At 38.3% G+C, this 23,498-nt stretch overlaps 1 protein-coding gene and 1 non-coding gene across 4 annotated transcripts; one reads left to right on the forward strand and one right to left on the reverse strand.

The window, feature by feature from the left end:
* Nucleotides 1-1,133: 1,133 nt before the first annotated feature.
* On the forward strand, nt 1,134-23,498 carry LOC146474852 (uncharacterized). Of its 3 annotated transcripts, none has more exons than XM_085116605.1 (19): nt 1,149-1,398; nt 2,496-2,591; nt 3,371-3,489; nt 4,780-4,974; nt 5,589-5,781; nt 7,337-7,692; nt 8,074-8,302; nt 8,841-8,864; nt 9,271-9,634; nt 13,053-13,415; nt 14,808-14,843; nt 15,399-15,588; nt 16,708-16,875; nt 17,341-17,419; nt 17,859-17,977; nt 18,321-18,467; nt 20,124-20,292; nt 20,820-21,016; nt 22,556-23,498. In XM_085116605.1, the coding sequence occupies exons 2-19, from the start codon at nt 2,561-2,563 to the stop codon at nt 22,883-22,885; spliced, it is 3,309 nt and encodes a 1,102-aa protein (XP_084972731.1). In that variant the 5' UTR covers nt 1,149-1,398; nt 2,496-2,560; the 3' UTR covers nt 22,886-23,498. The 3 variants fall into 3 exon arrangements, with proteins under 3 accessions (XP_084972733.1, XP_084972731.1, XP_084972732.1); XM_085116606.1 differs by having other exon boundaries at nt 1,149-1,336; XM_085116607.1 differs by lacking the exon at nt 8,841-8,864 and having other exon boundaries at nt 1,134-1,398.
* Trnal-uaa (transfer RNA leucine (anticodon UAA)) lies at nt 15,179-15,262 on the reverse strand. The gene has a single exon. It is a non-coding gene; the product is annotated as a tRNA-Leu (tRNA).

Below are 23,498 nucleotides of genomic sequence, written 5' to 3' on the forward strand. Positions count from 1 at the left end.
CGAGGGCTAAATGACCTTATCTGCCCTGTTGATAAGACCAAACATTCTTTTCCACTCTCAAACCGACCCAGCACCACAGTTTCTTTAGAAACTAACCCCTTACGGGCTGAGTCCGTGAAGCGGGGTTCCCACTGTAATATTGGTCTTCGGGCGATTTTACCATGGTTTGGTACAAAAATAAATGTGTTAAGGGGAAATAGGAAGGATCGTATTCTGGCAGAAAACTACCGACAGATTTTTTTTTTTTTAATTTATTTTGTTGTGACTTTTGTTTTCGCGTTCAATTTTTCGAGGGATGTTTTTATGTTGTCTTCGGAGGAACGCATGGACAATGACTTCGTGAGCCACGGACGGCAACAGGAAGTTGAATGTTTCCTTTTTTGGCGCGGTTTTGTTCCTCACCATGGACGGATCTTGTTTTGACGTTGTGGCGTGGTGGCATCAGAACATTCCAAAACTAAGGGAAAATTCGATTTCCGGTTCCCGTGTGTTTACTTCCCTAAAGTGCACAATAATAGAGTAACAAACAAAGCTTTTTATTCTCCTGAGACTCAACATGGCCGCCGAGTGAGAAAGGTCTATTGAGGTCCCTTTGTAGAAGCGGACTCAACTCGCAGGGAACAAATGCCTATTACCTTTTGACAGCCTACTCAAACACATCTTTTCGAGCCATCCCGGTTTATAGAGACTTGAGTTGATGGGGCCGTGTGATGGAAATTTCACCTCTAAAATTTTCCTGGTGTGGACCCTAAGATCTTTGCTTACAGTATCTCAGTAAGGTTGCGTGATTTACAGCTGAGCGGTTCCACTCGTAATCACTCAGTTGAGACGCTGACGTATATAAATTTTTGGCATTACAATCGCGTATGCATGCCTATAGAAGTGACAACTCTTCGGTTGTCAAATGTCAACATAAAATGCAAATGATCGAGATCTGTTACATTACACAATTCGATCGCTTGAAACACGGATACTTTATGCCCGGACTTTATGTGGCAAAATGAAATTGCTCAACGGTAACTAATCTAGTCGTCTGATTTGAATGTGTAATAGACTCCTCTGTACGATTTCGAAGGCATCGTACTACAAAACTATTTGAGAACGAACTTCTATACTAGTAAAAAAAAAACCCTTGAATTTTGGAAAGCTTGCATGCCGATCATTATAATTGACTGCGTCACAAAACTTTCACTTGGCTCTTGACTTAATTATTCAGGTGGTGATTGTTAGGATTGTTAAGGCGATTAATATTGTTCCATCCACGAAACAGGAAATACATATTTTCACTTAAAGGTCAAGACTAGTACGCAGTTGTTCTTTGGTGAGTGCTTAAAAGGTGAGTCATATTATTCAGTGTCGAGGAGACTTCAACTCAGCCAAATATTTTACGGTTTGAATGTAAGTACAACGCATTTTTAATGACAAAGATTGTTCCAGCAGAAAGAGACTCATATGCCTATGGGCGTAATACTTTAAGACTCAAATCATTAAGCAATCTCGCAGTTTATTCGGCCGCACACGAGATGATTGATCGATTTTGCCGGAATAGACCGAGAGTTAATGAAGAACGTCGATTGTCTGAAGGGAATCTCTGATCTTATAATCGAGAAAAAATGTGAGAGCGTTTATTAACTTCTCATATAAAAGATCAGGCAGAATAAACGCGAGTCGACGGAAAAGAGAGCGCAGATAAGTCTAACGTGCGCGAGTGCAGGGTTAAAGGGGAAAAGGAGTAAAATTGTAAACAATTGCAGCGGAGGTTCTACAGAACCAGGTTACGAAAGTGTACTCAACAATCTAATTTTTGGTGAACTCAGAACACATAATCGAAGTGTAAGAAGTTTAAGATTTAACCACGTAAGATGAACATGAAGATAATTTTTCCGTTTTGCTACACCGGATTTACAGCTGATTGGTTTCGAATCGTCCTGGTCCAAAAACGTCACGACAGTTAATTACTGTCTCTTGGGGTCTGTAAATTTCAGGAGGGGTTCACCTGCGAACCGCGTACTGGAAAACATGGGTCGTGTGGCGCTTGACAAAGATGGTGCATGACTGAATTACACTGCATCGTTTAGTTTCCATGCACAGTTTCCCTAACCTGCACTAAGCCTTGTTATCTCAATGAAAACAATTAGTTTCATTACAAGTTGATAAAATGTAAAAGGTTACTAAAGAGATTGAATAGCAAATACACTCGCCACACTATGCCAACTTAGCAAGTGACCTCGCTCTCGGTTGCTTGTCTAATGTTATGTTCATGTTGCATATTTATTTCACTGGTTTATAGTGTCCCCAATTAGCGCTACAGCGCTAAATACTTCGACAATTAAATAAAGTCATTTATTTATTTATTTATTTATTTTTTAATTGTTTGTTTAATGAGGAAATTTGCTATAATTATATGATATCGCATTTCCACACAATCTCTCTATTAAATGAGACGCCCTATTTTTATCTTGTTATTGGTAAATTAACTTTTTGTAACGTTTCAGTTATCCGTCTGGCTTTATGCTGATCGTCTCTGCAACATTGGTTTTCGTTCAGGAAACTGTCACAAATGGAAAAGCCAAAGAAACCCTCCATATCAGGTTGGTCTATTCTAGGCTCAATTTATTTCTCCGCTCTCTAGTGTCCGGTTTGCCCCGACCACTGAGCTGCTGGTAATCGAGTCTATAATCTTTCTTAAAGACCTGGAACTACCTACAGTAACTCATTTAGTTGGGTACGTGTCAAATTGTAGAGAAGGATTCAGTTCATGGCTCGACCTGTTTGATCACGCTGGCTTGCCTCTTAGCCGAAATAACCTATTCCGTTTCATACACAGTGTCTGTTTTTGACAAATCGAGAGAAACTCAAGCCTTACTTTTCTTTCTGTAACTTTTATGCTCTTAGCCCATATATGATTGGTTCTGATTACCTTTCGTTCAATTTCGGTACTTACCTGAAGTTTTGGGAAAATCCAGGAATCCAAAATTGCGGATCCAAGACGGCCGTCATTTGACAATCATGACGTCATTACAACGTCATTTTACATCATCACTTCCATTTGCGGACCTCTAATCAGCAACAAATTGTAGAACAAATAATCTTTAGAAGAGAGCAGGGCTTAATTCAAGGTCAGGGTATGTTTGACACTGACCCTATGGCAAGAAACGTTACAATTAAACAGTTACAAGAGTTACAATATATACCTTAAAAAACATAGGCTAAAGCTACCTAAACGAAAACGTTACAATTTGAAAATACAACTTGTCAATAGGCATGAGCAAAATAGCTAACGTTGCAACGTAGAAAACGAAAACAAGAAGCGTTTTTTGTTACGTTTTTGCTGTTGCTTTTTGTCACATGTTTTATTAATGATTTACAGACTTCGAGAAGGAGTTCGACAGAAAACTGGCATCTGATGATTTTGATGTCATAGCAGAAGCCATCACACCAAAAGCCCTCGGGGCGTGCAGCACGAATGCTCTTCTCAAAGCATTTGAGGTAAGCAACATCGCCGTGTCCATATAGCCTCCCACTCAGTCGTTTCTAGGGGGCTCCTATTACCCTCCACCCCAGAAACGGCGTTTATGGGGATTTAAGACGATTTCTCTATAAGCGACTACGTGGGAGGCTCAATGTTCATACAGATATTTCAATAGAGTCATTTTCAGATCGCAGTATGCACCTGAAAGTTCCTAGAGGGCACATTAAGTGCTTGGAAAGGAGACGACCTTCAAATCTTCTTAGCCTGTGGCCTGCATCACCTTCGCCTGGAAAATTAATCCAAAAATCGATTACGTCGAGATGTATAACATATGAAACCACTCTTTTTGATCAGACTTTCTCAGTTGAGAAACTAAGATCTTTTTAAATTTGTGTTAAGTGAGGTCGAGGCGGTTCTTGTCTGTACTATCATCTGATTGTTTGATAAAAATGATAATCAAATAAATTCAGGTTCAAAACAAGGAGGCGACCTGTGAGCCGTAACTCGCAATAAGTGGAAGGTTTGTTGTGTTTTTATGAGACTGTAAAAACGTAGTAGTCAAGACCATTGGAATCCCAAAGGACAAAAGCAAGATCCCAGAAAGAAAATGAAATAGATAAATTAATTTAATGCAATTAAAACTTTTCCTTCGGCGGACTTTGAACCCTACGACCTCCGGATTATTCATTGCCCTAAGCCACCATGTTCAACGAGAATAGGTAGAGGGAACTAATGAGAGACCCACCTAATGCAGAATGTACAGACTAAAGCCTTCTGTCAGACCCATTCATCGTTTCCTTTTACTAAGCTGTCCTCATTCTCATTCTATAGGACTACTTTTCAAATCATAGTTGGGGTTCCATCTTTGATCTATTTCGCGTCCTTGGTACTTGCTGTTGTCGTCTCCTTCTGCATCGAAAAATAATGGCCTGCGTCAGAAATGTCAGTTCACCGTCATGGTGCAGCATCGACTGTGACTGTAAAGTCCAATTCTTGAGTTGCAATCTTTGCCACAGTTGCTGCATATGTACGCTGTTGGTAGCGAGGGTACGGAAGTTGCTCTTGCTCTTTGTCTTTCCCTTCTTTCGTGCCGCAGCTGCTCCCTCTTGGCCTCAGCTCTCTTCCTTGGTTATTACGTTGTTGCCTTTTATCCGCCATTGATTATTCGTTAATCCCCGTTCTACGTCTCACCCATTTCTAATTTATCGAAAAAATATAGGCGACGTATCTATACCAGGAATATTTTTTGAAGAACAACTGTCACCCATCTTAATGTGTGGTTTAATGTATGCAATGTCTATTTGAAGGTGAGTGGATATCTGAGGTACCAAGCTCACCAAGACAGGCCGGATGTGGAAGAGCTGGACAAATTGGCAAATTCCGTGGAGGAATTTACTACGTGCCTCATAGACCCTCTCAAGTCTGACACTAAAGAAAGAGAAGCTTTTGGTGAGACACTGGATTTGATCATCGACAAGGCTATTAAATATAAACAGAAAAAGGTAACTAGAAACCTAGTAGTTACGATAGTGACTCATAGTGTGAACAGACATGAGTAATGGAAGCAGTTTTGCGGATTAACCACTCTTATATATTTTTGGAAGTACAGCTTTAAAGTCCAAGATTGTGAACATCCCACCATCTTATAAATTACAATTGGGAACAAGTTAATTATCTGGTCTTATTTTAATTACCGTAGCAAAATACACATATGAAAAACACGCAATTTATGAGTTAGTATGAGCTATCACAATCCAGTCTCCTTTCTAGCGTCACTGGTAGCGTTCTGTACACTGTAACTTCATACTGTACGGCAGTATATAAATTTGGAAGGGTCTTCCTGCAGTGGTGAGAGCACTCGCTTCCCAAAAATATGGCCCGGGTTGGATTAGCTCGAGTTTCTTGTTGGTTTTGTCCTTGCTCCGAGAGGCTTTTCTCCGGGTGCCCCAGTTTTCCCCTGCCCTCAAGACAATTCCATCATAAGAGGGTGTTTTTTGAGCCAGTCACGAAGACCGAGGTCATGCAGTGGTAAAATCAGTATTATTGCGATAAATGAACTGCATATTATATCTTCAGATTTTATTTATTTCTAATTTTCGTTTTTTTTTCCCTCTAGTTTCTATCCCACCCAGTTGTCTACAACTTGCTGGATAAAATTTGGAGAGGACGGTTTTGTGGTCTGAAATCAAACTTTTGGGAATGGACACTGCTAAGGCTTTACTGCTTACTGGATATTTTCCTTTTTCCTCTCGTGTTTGTTTTCTTGTTTGCCATCCATTCATTCAACAAATGGAGGAGGAAGTCAAGAGGTTTGTGATGAATATTGCACTTAATTACCAGCAGCATTATATCAGGGAAAGTTTTGTGGAAGTTTTATTTTGAGAACTGGTGAATTTGGCTATTTCCCACAGCTCACAAAAATATAATCCCTCTACTAAATATTGATACTGTATTGTTAAATCACATTATAAATAATTCCTGAGGACAAAACAAAGGAAATCGCTACCGTGAAGGAGGCCTGGAAGTACTATCTTAATTATCATAAAATCTGGTGAATTTTTGCCTCGAATTTCTCCAAGAATTATGATTGGTTTGAAAAGCTGTATATAGTCGAAAGAGTGTTTCGCCGGATTTCCAGACGGCTGAAAGTTGTTTTTTAAAAAAAATTGGCTGCGCTCTGTTTTTTAAATCACATGCAATTCTCCATGTTTGGAATTAAATGGAATGAGACACTTTCTCTGGTGTTTGATATATTATATGAAATTATTAACACATATCAAACTACATCCATTGCCAACTTATTCGGAAAGGAAAACATTTCCGAGTTTCTGACTGAAGTCAGGTTAAAACTACCTCCTTTTCAAAATTCAAATTAAGTCTAAAGAAACATATTTCGTTATACTGACGATACTCTGCCTTAGTATATAATTTTGTTTGTTAATTCGTAACTTTTTTTCTACTTCTCCGTCGATATCCCTCAAAAAACTGTGTGAGTGTACGTGTGAGTGTGCGAATATGTGTAATCTTTAGTATATATCGCCAAGTTGTACCTCCGCTATCAATACTTGATTTAATTTCGTTTATTTAATCCAGCTTTCTGGCATTTTTAGCTTCTTATTTATTTCAGGGAGTCGGTACCCTGAAATTGTTGAATTAATTAATTAATTAATTAACCAATCATTTAATTAATTGATTACTTTTTTTGTTCTTGGAGTTGAACCCTTTTCCGTCCACGTACCAGTTGGAACACTCTAAGCACCTAACAGCTATTAGAGACTGGTATGGTAGAGAAGGTCGTCCTACTGGGCTTTGTGACGCATGTCTTGCCTCTCGCAGGACAAAACTAAAATTGATTTACTTATTATTTATTTTTGGATATTGGAGGTCTTCGGACCGTTATCAAATCGGTACGATTAAGATCGTTTTGATCATATAGATCGTATGGTTTTCTCGTCACTTTTTATATTTTAATAATAATAATAATAATAATAATAATAATAATAATAATAATAATAACAATAATAATAATAATAATAATAAATGAATATTTATAGAGGATAGCCCACGTACATCAACGCTGTTATCAAATGGGTCCTGTTAAAAATAACAACAATAATAATAAATTAATTCTGTAATGTAACTTTTTTTTATGTGGCACAATAAAATAAAAACATATAAATAAATAAAATGTGAAGTACCAATCTTTTGAAGAGAGATCAAAGTTTTGCGATCTAGTAAATGGGCGTGAAAATGAAGTACAGGATAACTGTCAAGTACTGAACAAATCATGCAATGTTAAATATGTCAGAAATCTACAATATTTATTTACTTTTATCTTTCATCTCTACTTCTATAATGCTACAGATGTGGAGCTTTGCTTCATTCTAAATGCCACTGGAAATAAAGGAAAATACGACTTCATTGCAATGATAGACTGCATCAAGTACATCATAGGAAGGATTGGAGTCAGCTCAGTAAACTACTGCTTAATAAGCTTCAAGAAGGGAAAAGCCTTTCAACATGTTACATTTGATAACAAAGTATCATTTAAAAACAATAAAGGTCGCATCGTTTTTGAAAACGACAGAGGGTACTTGATTGGGAAGCTTGATAGCCTAAGAAAAAACCCACCAGGAAATTGTTCTCCAGCCCTTCATGTCGACTTTGAGCAGGCGTTAAATGCCTTCAGCGGTGACGCTGTTCGAAGAGGTTCAAAAAAGGTAAAGCAAAATTGTTTAATTTCTCAATTGTTATAAACTTGTAGTAAACAAGTGGAAATGATCAATGGATATTTTGATCCTAATTCAATAGGATAAGATCTGTACGAAAATTACACTATTTAAGATGATTTCATCTCTAAAAACTGTGGCGATGAATATTTTGAAGGTCATTGTGCCTTTGAATAGCGACAAAATATATTCCTATTTTCGGTTGAATTTATAAGTTTTTAACATGTATGAAAGTAAAATTCCAAGCTTTCGACTCCGCTAGAGTCTTGTTCACAGTGATTTGGTCTGGTCACGTGACATTAAATTCATATAATTTCTTTTCTCTTACTAGTAATTTTGTCTAACATCTATACTTGAAATACCCTTCCATAGGTGATCATCCTTTTAACGAATGACAAGACTGGATCACTTGGTCCTCAGAAAGGAAAATTGAAATATCTGAAAAAGAACCTCACTGCTGAACCCATTGGGGCAAAAATTGTGCCCGTTGCTGTTAGAGACCGTCCCGTGGTGGAAGACCTGGAACTTATCGCCAGTGAAAACAAAGTCATTCGCACCGACCTGGAAGATCACACGAAACTTGGAAAAATGCTGTTAAGAGGTATTGTACACCTTTCACTTCCAGAACCCACGTTGGAGGGTGTAATTTTACTTCTGGGAGGCAAAGCCGAGTCATTGTAAGCCAAGACCATGCAAATGAAAACCAGTGAGCATTAGTATCTCAATTCTTACTTAAATTAAATTAAATTATTTTCGCTCCAGTACATAAACTCTATGATCATTCATTGTTGCTGCTGTTTGCTGTCGTTGTGTTTTATCAAGTCTCGCCCAGCTTAGTTCGTGTGTTTAACGTCACGTCGTCTTGTATGACGAGTTCTTGTGGTCTCTTGTGTTAACTTCATGACTTATAGCTCGTGTTTAAATTACTCTTTCTATTTTATGTGCCATTTCCTCTAGTTTTTGTTCTTGAAAAAGAAGATACGAGTGTAGTTTGACCAGCTCTTAATATTTAAATGTACGACGGTCTGAAATGATGAAAGTTATTCTGTTTTTATCTGTAAGTGTAATCTTTGTCGTATGGCAGTTTATTTTTTTTCAAACAATACCTTATTTATAATTCTCCTTTCACTCCTTTTCAGAGATTTACGAGGAAGATCTCTACGGTGAGACTGTATTTTCATTTCGTACTGGCCATTCTGAAAAAGACAAGCATGCTGTCACTGTTCTGCATGTTGAACTTTCTTTCAATCCACTTATAAAGTCAATAAATGACTCTTTTTCAAAGCAGCGTATTTTTTGTGAAATATACAACGTAATGAATCGTCCTAAAGGTCAACGCTGATGACTAGAACTCAACAAATTTGAAGGAGTGGTAAACAGTCTGGGTTTCATTGGGGCTCATATGACAATCACCGCTCAATTAATGTTTGAAATTATTGAGTTTCTTCGTATTAGCTCCATTGTTTCTATGGTTTCTGTTCTCAGTGTTAATTGTCTTTCAGAGTAGACGACTCTTTCCTTTGTTCTATTGAAGAGGTTTAATTCTTGCCAATTGTCTTATTGTTTTAGATAAATACCTGGACTACTTCACTACGCCATACTTCATATTTCTCCGAGACACGCTGAGTTATCTCCTTCTCTTGGGCCTTCACATTGCCATCTGCCTCTCTCCAGCGACTGTCCCCTTTTCTGCATTGGAATGGGTGATTTTGGTCTTCTTTATTGGACGCTTCCTCTCAGAGGTCAAACAATATACCAACAGAGCAGCAACCAGGAATCCAAAAAAGCGCCAATGTTGTTTTAAGAAAAACAGAAGTTATGACTATCAACAATCCCAGATTAGTCACGATGAAGTCGACAACGAGGACTTGCCAATCGAGGTTGAAGATTTCCGCTCACGAATGGTTTTCAGCGCGGTAGGAAAATATTTCAGGTATGTTAACGCATTCAGAGGATTGAGAATGAGTCGTCCGAAAAATAAGAGCATGAGAGGCATCATTAATTGCATTTTCTGCTCATACATAAGGGCTCTAATCTGCAAGAATGCCGTTTTTGCATGCCTTACTACTTGTGCTAAAATTATCACTATAAAAATTGGATAAATGGTTGAGAAGTGTCAAAACTTTGAAGAAATTCCAGACGTTTCGAGCTTAGCGCTTCATCAAACCAATGTTTGAATTTCGCAGATATGAGAGAGAGTGCGTAGAATTCAAATAAAACGGAAGTCAAAATTGAGTCCGCACGGTTTTAATTACTGGTTATATATATTTTTCCCTGTGTTTAACGAAAACCTTTTTTTGTTTGTTTGTTTGTTTGTTGTTGTTGTTGTTGTTGTTGTTGTTGTTGTTGTTGTTGTTTGGGTGTTTATACCTGTAATTCTTCTTTTATGAGCTAACTGTTCATTATTTTTAACAATTACCCGCATCGATTAGCCTTTACTACTTGAGAATTATGACTACAATTGTGAAATTGTAAGTTGTATTGTTAGTGTCTAATAATGAGAAGAAACGTCCCAAACTTCATTTGGTAAAAGCTGTTCAGGAAATATTACTCTTAACCATTCAACAGTTGCATCCGTTCTGAGAAATAAGAACCACCACCACCACCATCACCACAACAGAAAACAACACTTTATTTAATGTCGCAAAAAGATGGTACACCTTAAGGTATCAGCCACCCTTCAGGACCGTTCGCGCGCGGATCACTGTAGCGTTAGTTGTTTTTATAAAAACCCCTATAAACCATATATTTTTTAAAAGCTTAATAATTCCAGATTAAGGATTTGAACTAACAAAAACTTTTTACTTAAATGTGTTTCGAAATTGGAACGCTTTGTGTAAAAGTACACGTCTCTATAAATCATGTTCCACTCCCGCCGGAAATAAACGGAGGGAAACAATTAACACCGCATTCGCTTCTCAACACGTTCCACTAAAAAACCGTGTCTCAGATTTTTGACAAGTGCATTTGTTTCTCTTTTATTAGCAAATGAAGTTGGGGAAGGCAATTAGTCAACACTCCCTGTGGAAAAAAAGCTCTAGCTTTAAAATCAAAAGGAGTATTAAAATTCGCAGACACGGTTTTGTAGAAGAGATATATGGCATCACTCTGGCCAAATTTTAGCGAAATTGATTGAAAGGCTGCCGACTTGGAGTTCAAAATGTACGAGCCGATCGGCAAAATTTGCGTTCGGAGATAAAATGGAAAATACATTTTTGGCGGCATCCTACCTGGAATGAGATTATAACACCTAAATGTTTATTCTGATTGATATCAGAGAGGGATCAATTTACTCTAACGATAGGACTTTGACAGGTAACATGTAACAGGAACAAACTTTCGCGGAAGTCTTGTCTTGTGCGACGGACAGCTTTTATTCTCGCACTGGATTCTCTAGGTAGAACCAAGTCCATGCTTAGTCGCTGCATCTTCCATGACTTGGACTCTTCCCTGGCAAAATCGACAAGATACAGACTCGTCCAGTTTCTCAAGCAGCTTTTCGCTCGATGCGATAGCTCGACCGCTTATTGTTTTCCACGTTCCATCAGCAGATGGGGTCGTTGAGCTTAATTGGCTTTCTTCTTCTGGCTCTTCTAGCTGGATTGTGGAGCGGCTTGCACTCGCAGCAACTGTAGCATTTTCGCTTTTCTGAATATCCAACTCCTCGAGCCACTTCTCTTGCCGATAAACTGAGCCTTTGTTGCTCTCTGCCAATTTTGCGGCCCATTGTTTGTCAAACTCGCTCTTCGATTTCTTTTTCGCTCTCGGTTTTGACGAGGAAAATGGACACGACCCTTTTCTCTTTTTTTGGCGGCATTTTTACCGAAGCAAACGCTAAATATCCACGGAGAATGCTAAAGGCTATAAACACACGAAGACAATTGGCACGTGTTGTGTCGAAGCATCTCGGTATCACGTTACTAGTTCACAGACAAGTTAATTGATATGTGACACGGGTATGACAAATTTTGTCAACGATCAATTAATATAATTAACGAGAAAAAATCTTTTACCCTCGATATCTTTCGACAGAAATAATATTTTCTTCTGATTGTTTTTTTAAAAGAAAGCTCTCAAGCATATCTATTTGAAAACGTTGAAACCTCAAATATGGCAGCGATCCGCGCGCGGACTGTCCTGAAGGGTGGCTGATACCTTAACTTCTTATCCTCAAGTAGCGTAGGCTAATCGAGGCGCATAACTAATACTTGTAATACTTGTAAAAAATTAAAAACAGTTCTGAAAACGGAGATTACGAGAGTGCGGCCACCTTGATCAACTCAACGCTGATCACCACACACAAACCTTCACTTTGGTTTGAATTTAAAAGGGAAAGGTAGACCGTCATAAATGGTAAAGAAAGGCAATGACAACAGCAACAGGAGAACTAACTACGAGCAAAGTAACAATTTGCTTAGCAAAAAATGTGGTTAACAGTTTTCAAGGACGCTCTTATCGTAATTTTCCCTACCTCTTTGGTTTATAGCATTTTCTTGTTCTCTAACTCTGGCTACCGGTCATTACACAATTTGCTTTGGTGCTCTGCGTTTTTTTGGCTTGCCCTCGTCATTTTATTTCCTTTCACAGATTTAATAATCTTTAAGCTCCTCGCTCGCTTTACAGATCAGTACTGGTAATGCACATTTCCAAGGCTGAGCTCTGTTTGCTGGGAAATAATCAAGTTAAAGTCATAAATCTACCTTAATTTGGCCACTGTCGAGGCCGTTTATTCCATAGGAACGTAATTGAATTATATGACATCTAAAAACCCTAATCTATTTTAAGAAAAGGGAGGGAAAACCCGCCTCACCTGCAATAGCCTAGTTTGCATTTACAACCAAGGTAATACCTGTAAAGGAGAGGGGGTGGGCAGATTGAAGCTCTCTAACCTGGCCGGCAATCAATTATATATGCCTTTATAGAGAAGTCCCACATGTAAACTAAATCTTCCTGGTAACAAATTAACCAGACAGTGGAGCAAGCTAAACAATATGACCATTTAATACCCATCGGGGATAAAGTTCCTTAAAAGTTTGTTACAACCAGTAATACGTTAATGTATAAAATTGCTTTCCTCGCTAACATCACATTCAATGACCAGTAAACTATCACTCTAAGATACATTTACGAAAAAGTTGTGAGGTTTGTTGTCGCTTATAAATAGGCCTACAAAGTTTGAGGTCAATTGGATGAAATTCAGAAAATTTAGATCCGATGTGCAGTTTCAGGAGCTCTGCCGACCCGGAGTGCTTGCGCATTAATAGGCTTATGCTTATCTCCTCCTTTCACGAAAGCGCGATTGTTTTGAACTCCGTAATACTACTGCAACACATTTTCTTTTAATTTTACAGTGACCGCTGGAATGTGTTGGACTTCACTATGCTTACCATTTATGTAGCGACGTTCATGTTGCGCATGGTAACTTGGGGATTATCTACTTCGGTTACTGGAAACAAAGCTTTGGTCATCGCAGGCTACTTCTATGGGTTAAACACCATGTTTCTGACGCTACGGGTCTTTGGCCATCTGATGGAAACAAGCAAAACAACAGGAACCACTCATATAGCTCTAATCAGTATTATTGAAGATGTGGCCATAATTTTCTTCCAGTTCCTTGTTGGAATACTCTCGTTTTCATTGGCCATAACCAAAATATATGTTGCTGAGGAATCATTTATCTCGAGTGCTGAGAGGTTATTGCGTAACAGCAATGGGTAAGTGCTCTTGCTGCAAAGTTGAACCGGAACATTTTTTCTTTTGCCGAACGTTTGGCCAAGTTTGAATGAACATTGACTTGTCATGGTTTGTTCTCAAGGCCCAGTTTAACGACTGAATCGAACAATTTGATCCAGTGTTGCTTTGTTAAATTCCACGTCTAGCACCCCAGCTTGGACGATTTCGTTGGGTATCTGTTAGCGTGATGTTAGATGATGTTTAAAAGCCCCACTTCCAAAGTTACCATCCAAAGAAGCGTTGGACGATTTGTTCCACAATGTTGAAAAGTTTAGCTTCAACTTGATATATTTCATCAAATTCACCACGTTTGGCAATGTTGAATCAAGATGTTGAATTTATTTGGCCACTCCCTCAATATCGTGCAATCAAAAGTGTCATCATGGTTTGAAGTGATAGAATATGATTAATTGTTCATCTCACCATAGTGTAGCATAGGTGTTGATCGTAACCTTTCGACCGCTATACAGCTGGACTTCGTCAAGCGATTGGGTTGACCGGCTATGTATCAATATAAGTAGTACCGTGATTGACAGTGAAGCATGGATGGCCACGATCAACGTCAATCACCATTAACCACGGCGCTACCAATATTGATACAAAGCCAGTCCTTACCATCGCCTGGTGAAGATCTTCTGTATAGAAGAAGAAACGTTACGATCAACACCTGTGCTACACAATGTTGAGACAAACGATTAATTTTATTCTATCACTCTATTAATAACGTCCGTCAAAATTGTACTCAGCAATGTTGGATGATAGAAAGACCTTTTGGTCGTCCTAAAGGCAAAGCACGTTGCTACTTATTGTTTTCCTACCATGATGTATAGGCAACAAACCTTGTGATGACCTTAGGATACATCATCAAAGGGAAATACTTTTCGAGGGAGAGAATACTACACAGTTTAGAGCTTATTCAGGGGCGCTTTCCATTAAGGTAAATGTTCGGTTCAACTAGTTGAATTACAAATGGTACGTGCTTATCATCCGAGTTTCCAGTTTCTGGATAACAGTCAGTTTAAAAAGGAAATTTCCAGAACAACTCGAGACCTTTGGAGGAGCACCACGTTTCTCCCGTTTTAACCGGTTAAGACTAAAATTACCGTTTTATTGGCATAAAATTTCCATTTTTATTTTGTTGTCTTTCTGGGTCGTCATTGCACCATCACTTACGTTTTTTCTATCTTCCAAATTAATGAGATTGCAAGGTTGGAACTGAAATTTTGTTGTTCGCCCAGATGGAAAAAAAGCATTTGACACAGAAAATTTCCCAAATTTCGAGCCGAAAATTTTGGCTAACTTGAAAGCGCCTCAGTGGCTTTAAAATTATTACTATTATTACTATTATTATTATTTGTGATTTTTTGTAACAGGAGCAATACGGAATGTAACAGCTCTGGACTCTCCTGGTAAGGAAATCTGCCTTGTTTTCTCTTTACGTCTACCTCTCAGAAATTTCTTTGACCAAAAATGGGCATTTTATTCTTTTTGGGATTTACTAGACATGTTATATGTCATTAAAAGCTGGATCATTGGATAATTGACGTAATTCCAGACTTTTGCTTGGCTTAGCGACCTTAGGATCACGGCCATTATATCATGTCCGGGAAATAATGGTCATTAAAATGTCTTCTGGTAGTTCTTGCAAAATGAAATCAACAAGATCTGTCAATATTTCATGGTTGCTTTTTATAAAAGAGGCATTCAACTGTGATTGTTAGATATGGGCCTATCTAAAAGAAAATACCAGGAGTGGGGTTCGAACCCACGCGGACAATGCGTCCATTGGAACTTAAGTCCAACGCCTTAACCACTCGGCCATCCTGGTAGCCGACTATCAACTAATTTGTTTATATGCATATAAATATATTGGAAGCACATATTTGAACTGCGAAGATCTTTCTTCTATTTAATGCTACGTTTATCTATTTTCCAACCTAAGTTTTCTTGTTTTCTTCGCTTAGTTGGTTGGGAGTCATCAATCACCTTTGTTGGACGCTTTTAGGAATAACAGACCTGGAGCTCTTCAACAGCACTGAATCTTCGTCAGACACAATGGCGAAAATTTTGTACGCAATATTCATTATAGTCGCCTTGGTTCTTCTCGTTAATATGATGATCGCCGTCCTTTCTCACACTTATGAGAGGGTTGAGGTAATTTTAACTCCATAATATGTATCGCAGTTTTGCTGAGCAAAAATGTACAAATGGTATATATAGTGAACAAATAGCGAAAATAATTAAGGGGTCTCTTCCCTAAGCAATTGGTTGTCCACTGCTCAAGAAGCCATCGTGACTATTTTGAAAGTTATATCCATTAACCAGGGAGAACTATTAACAGGAATTCAAGTCTATATACTTTGTATATTAATTAAATCACGCAACATCTGAAGCAGTCATCGGCCATTTTCGTCTTTTATATAAGGGCTCTATGGCTCATCCTGGGAATCGTTTCTATAACTTCAATCAATGTCAAAAGTAAATTGAGAAAAACCAAAAACACCAAACGAAGGTGGAAAACAACAACAATCTGAAGTTTAAATATTGTGTTGATAGAAAAATTTCACCAGTCACCACCCACTGTTAGCAAAGGCTAGTCGAGTTTGGCGGTGAACTGGTAGGTGGCTTACATGTCGACGGCTTTAATTCAAAAGGAAACCCGGACTCAAAGGTTTTAACCACTGGCAAGGTTTTTTAGAGTTACCTGTTGTGGCACGATAAAATAACAATGGTTAAATTAATACTACAAACGTATTGGATGCTTAGACTGTGAAAAATTGAAATGGTGGTTTTCCAAAAATTAAATTAAATTCTCATTACCTACCTCATTACCTTCTTTTCTGTATTTATAGCGGAGCTGCTCTGTTATAACAAATCAGCATTAAAGAAATTGTGCCCTTTGTATTACATTGCTATTGTTATTGTTGATGGGCAGTTTTGCTGCATAGGCACTAAAAATTTATATAACTGCAGAATGGATGAGGAACTGGTAAGGTTATTTCGTTCATACGCTAAGCAGATTTCTTTAAATGCTATGCTCCGCTTTTAGGCTTGGCTAAATATATAAATTACTAGTCGTCTGAGGCGTCTTCAATGTTTTGTAGTGAAATTATAGTCTGCATAAGAGGGGTTCATTTAGCCACAAGCGAAGCGTGAGACACGAGCACCGAACACGAGGCAAGAACTCGCCTAGTGCTTCGAGCTTGACTAAATAAACGTGTGTCATGTAGGCTTGTGTAAAGAAGTCCACAAAATGCTGTTTTTGAATCGCAGAAAAACTCGTTAAGGGCGTGGTCGTTTAAAAGAGCTGTAACAATCCGCACCTACAGGGACTATCATCCCATTCCGGTGCCATTGAACCTGTTATCTCAGCTTTTCCTGGCATTGTGTAGAAATTCAACCCACTACAATGACTTGGAAGATGAGACAATTGATAAAAAGGTAGGTTATTATTTTAGCCATATGTGTGTTGGACTACTCATAATTTCATTTGAAATAAATAAATAAATAACACCCAATAACACACAAAACAAAACGAATATCGCATATCATTATCCATGAATCGACAATAGTTTTGCGATTTTGTTACTTTATCGATTTTGTTGTCATAGGGACCTACATATTTGAAAGAGAAATCGCGGAAGTTGCAAAGTTTTCTCGGTTGAGCGGTAATATGTAACTAAAACTGAATAGATGTACATTTTGCTGTTTTGTACATGAACTCATTTCATTAACTCATTTCATACATATTACCTTAGTACCTTAAAACTGCATTGTTTTTGTTCACAAGACTGCTCTGCACAAAGTCGTTCGTATGAGACGATATAGTTTCCAGTGATGAACGTCTAAGAATTATTGTTTCGCCGACGGACTGTAATGATCTGCTTATCTTTTTGTTGATCAAAGGTGCAAGCTCTGGATGACATGATTGAAAAGTTGAAGAACATTTATTTTGCAAAGTATGGAGTCGCCTTTCCTTTATCAGGTGACAAGTTTTCGACTTTGTTTGGTTTTTCCATCTGGACATTCCATAAACATATGATAGGTGTTTTACGATAGTAATTATGACGGGTGAGGATAATGCTGACGATGATGATGATGATGATGATGATGATGATGATGGGGATCCAATGATGATGATGAGGATGACCATAACCATAATGGTGGTAATGCTGATGGTAATAACAAGTTTTCCGGTGGCGGCGGTGACAGTGATGATGATGATGGTGGTGGTGGTGGTGGTGGTGGTTGGCGATGATGATGATGATGATGATGATGATGATGATGATGATGAAGATGATGATGATGATGATGATGATGACAGAGAAGGCCTTTCTAATAACGAGGTTGAGATACCGAACAAAATTAAATCTAGCCAAAAAATTCATTGTAACGCAAATTGAGCGGTTTGTTTGTCCTTGCAGATGAGAATAAAATTAATAGCATGTTAGCTGAGACAGACAGAAATCGAGAGATGTGCAACCAAATTGTGAGAAGAGTGTTTCCGGATCCCAAAGACTTACACCACCCCGTTGGTTCTATAGTAAGTAACATTGTGTTGAGTGTACTGTTCGGCTATGTAGACTCCAAATTTTAAATTCCAGATTCCTTAGTAGCTGTTCTTGTGTTGTCTCCGTAACCAAAACACATTGGTCCACAAGTTCCTTTCCAGATTTATTTATAAAGTTGAAGGTATCAGTAGATCCTAAGAAACTACCTCACTGATTTTAAGGGGCCTAAAGTTGTTGCTTCTTGTCATTTATCTTCTATTGTTAATACATTGCAAATGAAGACGTATCATACTTTGGGTCAATCTGTGTGATAATATTCCAGCTCAACATTGGTTTCTTTTGATCGATCCTAATACACAAAATATTCTGTTTTAGGCCTGGAAGAGCGCTGGAATTCACGTTCAAGATTACATGTTGACGTACGTTGGGCCAGAACTTTGCAGCCGTTGCAATATTTCACGAAAAGAATTCCATGGAGCAAGATACAAATACCCATTCTCCAGAGAGTTACCGAAATTTGAGGTACATATCCATAACTGGCCACCACGAAACATCGTTACAATTATCAAACTTGATGTACCGACGTTGATTTACTATGTAAAATTTCATAAATGGTACTGAGATACAACTGAAGCTACATCGATATAGATGGCACACCCTCTTATGTATAGTCTATGTATGCTCTCTCTCTCTCTCTCTCTCTCTCTCTCTCTCTCTCTCTCTCTCTCTCTCTCTCTCTCTCTCTCTCTCTCTCTCTCTCTCTCTCTCTCTCTCTCTCTCTCTCTCTTTAAACTGCTTTTTCGCACGATCTCGCTATTTGATGAACTGAATGTAAGTGAGGTGATTTGTCAGGTCAAATGCCTGTAAAATCCCAGATGATCGGCGATTTCGTTGTTTTCCAACTGTCCCAGATTTTGTCGTTACTGAATAAAAGCATTGGCGGCTATCGGCGATTACAAATATTAAGAGGAAAAGAAAAGTTCGTCATTTTGAATTCTTGAGGTATTGATAGGCTTGACACAGATCGAAACGATTGCCAATGCTCCCTGACAGCCTTCATTTATGTTTTGATATGTCGGGAATGATCGCCGACCATCGTCGAAATTTGGGACTCGTCGGGAATTCCAAGTAAAAACGCTCGCGATTTTTCGGATTTTTCTTCGACCACCCCATGCAGCTGATCGGGGATGTCTGCGATTTCGTGTTTTGATAAGTCGGTAAAATCTGGGACGTTCAGGAATAAGCAAAGTCTCCGATCGTCTAGGATTTTCCCACCATATGAAAACCAGGTTTAAAAAGACTTCATTAATTACTCCAAAACGATTCTGCTGCAATGCTTTCCAACTGAACTATCCGTAAGTCAGAATAAGGTTAACGGCAATTTTGTTGATTTTTTGTACTAGTCTGTTGTGTTGCACGCATCTAGGCCCTGTTGTTCAAAGATCGGATAACCGGTTATCCAATGGATAAGTCGCTGTCCAACGGATAAAATGTCCTCAAACGAATTTATCAGTTTTATCTGCCGGACAGCGACTTATCCGCTGGATAAAGTTATCCACTCTTTGAACAACCGGAACCTAATCTAAATCACATTTTATCAACGGGTATAGAACAACTCCTTGTTGAGGTGCCACCTAAAACTTTGTTCCCATGCTATGAAATAATTTTGTCCTTCAAGACATTTGTGGGTGTGAATTATGGTGCAGCCATATACATCCGTGGAAAACACTGAGTGAACTGTGGCTTGAGTACAAGTGCACGTGTCTTTCCATACACCACCGCTGCATGGAACATTATACCACTAGAAAATGCCGTAGTTTACGATCTTCACATCCACACTACCCGTATTGATGTCATTTTGAAAAAGAATGTTCAACTTTTATTGACACAGAAGACATTTTCCATAAGGAAGGTTCGTATAAAAGGACAAAACGTTTAAGGGAATTTGAACGCTTTGGTGTAGACAGAAGGCGAAAATTAATCTACCATTGCCCACGTTTTTAAACACAATTGGTGGATAACAACTACTGATATGTTTGCTGTTCCACATTCCCAAGAGTGTGGTCGTTGTCCTAAGCAGTGTTTAATTTTGTTTTTGTTTTATGATGGACACTAACTGGCTTCGAATAGAGCCTATATTGTATATGCGCTTATGTCACCATGATTGCTTTCTGTCAGGTTATTGTCCAGGAGGGTGGAATGAAGAGGGATCTAGTTGTTGGTGTGGTGCGAGCAAGACATGACGTACATAAAGCAGCTGGTGAAGTACGTCACACTGTTGGTTACCACGCGTGCAATGGAAACGTTGTTTACTGTGACGCCTCTGATAAGCAGCATTTATTTGAAGGTGGGGATCTGCCGTCAAACTTCAGGGATACAGCAACGTTCTTGACAAATCTCTCTTTCAAAGTATTTTCTCATCTCTTTTGAAGGAATCAGACAAGGGTTTGGATGTCTTTTACTCGTGTAACAGGTGTGTTAAATAATGTTTAAAACACGAGCAGCAGTGTTTTAACGGGATTTAAAGCCACGAGGCGCAGTGGAGTGGTTTTAGACCCGATAGAACACGTGCTGCGAGTTTTTTGAACGGCTTCAAAAACATTCCTGGAAAAGCGTGTATCAAGAGAGTTCATAACAATGATGCTTTCGTGAACGTTGGAAATTAGCATACGAGAAAAACATTAAACACCACATACTAATAAGGAGGAGGTTTTATTGGGTTTAAAAACCACTACACGATATTTTATCGATCATTTGATAGGTCAATGGGCTTATGAATTATTAAAGAGTTTTTGAAATGAGTATGAGGGATTCCATCAACACCTGCCTACCTTGTCTAGTGACAAAAGTTTAAAAATCGCCCTTCTCTTTTAGGTCCTATGGTCTATCGAGGTGATTTGATTGGATGTCTGGCCGGATTCGATGAAGCACAAAATGATGGCAAAATACCAATAACCTTCTCCCTGAATGGCCAGGCAGTTGCTCAGATTTCAATAAAACTGGGATCCGAGGAATCAGATATTTTTCCTTTTGTCGGGATGAAGCACAAAGGGATCCGAGTTCTAGCAAAGGTAGGTATTGATAAATAGCACGAAACCGTCAACAGGGGGGAGGGTGGGGAAGGAAAAACGCTCATAACTTACAGCATTTATAACATATTTTTATCAAAGAAAAGGCCTCCAATGTCTAGCAGCAGTTTGGTATAACCAGTCATTCATTGTACTTATTAAAACTAATTGGAGGGCATACTACCTAGGTTTGACTTTAAATGTGTACAATCCTGCAGTACCTCAAACGTTCAAAAGTGTCTGCATAAAATGTCATCAAAGCAGATCATTACCTGTGTTATTAGTTAAAATGTGTTGTTAATTAGTTGTCAATACTTAATTATTATGCTGTAATTTCATTCATGCAAGGAGTCTCGTTATTGGAACTTATCGTTCTGTGAGTTCTCTCCGGTCAGAGGTTACTTCATGTTTTTTTTTCTCCTCTGGCGAAGTTTATAAATAAAATATTCATGTTTCCATGACAACCACATTTTAGAGACATGTTTGTTGATTGAAATGCATCTTACAGACTAAATTTAAGCACTAAAAAGACATCAAGAAGAAAGAAATAAAATAAATAAATTTCGTTTCTACTTTGCAATTCCACGGTTTTAGGAAACTGACCCTTTAAAAAGTGTACATATTGCTTTGCACATAACAAGAGAAGGTCCAGTCTGTTGAGCAGAAACAAACTATATGGCAATGGACAGCTGTTATACTAGGGAATAATCTCAAAACGTTTGCTGAAGGCTGCCTAGTACAAATGCAAGAGGTATTTTGAGGGGATTAAGGAGTTTGTATTAAGTATTTTATGATTCTCCCAAACTGCTTTAAGTGCTTGTATCAGGTGGACATCATGTACATACGATGTGGCCACTGTCTGTTCTTTTATAAACGAAAGCTTAAGCCTATCTATGCTTTTCTTCGTCTTCCGTGGCCTGAACGGCTAAAGATAAAAAACATTTCAAAGAAGTTAAATGCTAGTAAAATTAATCACGGCTGCAATATAACTAGCAACTTACATGCCAATAAAGTTTTTAAAGCTCTCTTATAGTGCCCCTGGGACGAAAATTTCATTTTCCATCTTTTTGCATTTTCGTGTAGAATATGACCTTCTTACTCATGTTGTTATTTAGTTCGCTGTTGCGAACTAAATAACAGCAGAATACAGTTTATGAAGCAGAATCCATATGAAAATTAGCCCTGTGGAATTTTTTGTGTTGAGCAAATGACGTCACTCCCTGTAATTTGAGCCTTAACTTCCGGAACAAGGCCAAGTAATGGCGGCCGTGAAATCTCGAATAAAAAGCTAAAAAAAAATACTTCCAATCGCCGTAAAGGATTGAAATTTGGTAACATGAGTAAGAAGGTCATATTCTACACGAAAATGCAAAAAGATGGAAAATGAAATTTTCGTCCCAGGGGCACCTTAAAAGAAATGTTACATTCCATTTATGTAGAGTGAATAATTAATGATTGATTGATTGATTGATTGATTGATTGATTGATTAAAGAAACAAAAAATTGATAAACTGATTTGTTCGTTTACTTACTTTTCTAAAGATGTGCCCGGGTGAAGTAAATGACCAAGAGAAACGTCAATCTTTAGAGAGCCACGAGGAATGCTTCGCCTCTGTGTTCAGCGAAGCTGAGCAGAGCATGATTCTGTACCAGACATTGGAGTCAGTAGAAGAAGTGAAAGAATCCAGTGATGTTCTACTGCAATACATGCAAGAAAAGATCGTGAAGATTACAGACGAAGTCAAGGAACAGAGAGAGAATATAAAGAGTATTGAAGGTGCTATTGAAGTGCAAAATCAAAAGATGGAAGACTTAACAAGTGTCTTGAATGAGATCCTAAACACTTTGAAAGATAAAGAGGAAAGAGAGTGAGGGCCCTCATATAATTTTTGTTTTTTGTTGTTGCTATTTTAGGATAAAATTAATCTGTTCATAAGCTCTTAAGTGTCATTGCCTGAGAAAGTGTTCCGGAGGTTGGAAACGTGGGTCAACCGATTTCAATGAAACTCGCTACAGAAGTTGGCCTTGGTGAGATAGTCCAAAAGGCGAAGTGGTTTTGTTTTCTGCCTTTTTAGTTCCAGATTTTTTGACGATGAAAAAAAAAATGTTCTTACCGGGGTAAGTTTGGCAATGGATACTTAAGTATCCGAAACATGTCTTCCAAATTCACACGTTGCCTCGTTGTTTTGTAATATTTAATATAAATGGTGTTGATCTGTTTATCTTAATCTTGAAAGGAAATACTCAAATTTACTGTGTGGAGGATTTCTTGTCAATCGGAGCCGTTCGGATTGGTTACTCTATGCCGGTTTGTACACTAGCTTTGAGGCATTTACTTCAGGGCCTTAGCTTTGACGGCTCAGATTCGCTGCAAGATTTCAGACCGCACAAAATAAATATTTTATCTGTTAAGTTAAAGACAGGAATCTGTAGATTTCTTTATTCGTGATTTCAGGGATATGAATCTCTAATAAACCAGCCTTTT

The sequence above is a fragment of the Pavona decussata genome, unplaced genomic scaffold (genome assembly GCF_977016875.1).
Source record: "Pavona decussata unplaced genomic scaffold, jaPavDecu1.1 SCAFFOLD_87, whole genome shotgun sequence".
Taxonomy (NCBI): Eukaryota; Metazoa; Cnidaria; class Anthozoa; order Scleractinia; family Agariciidae; genus Pavona; species Pavona decussata.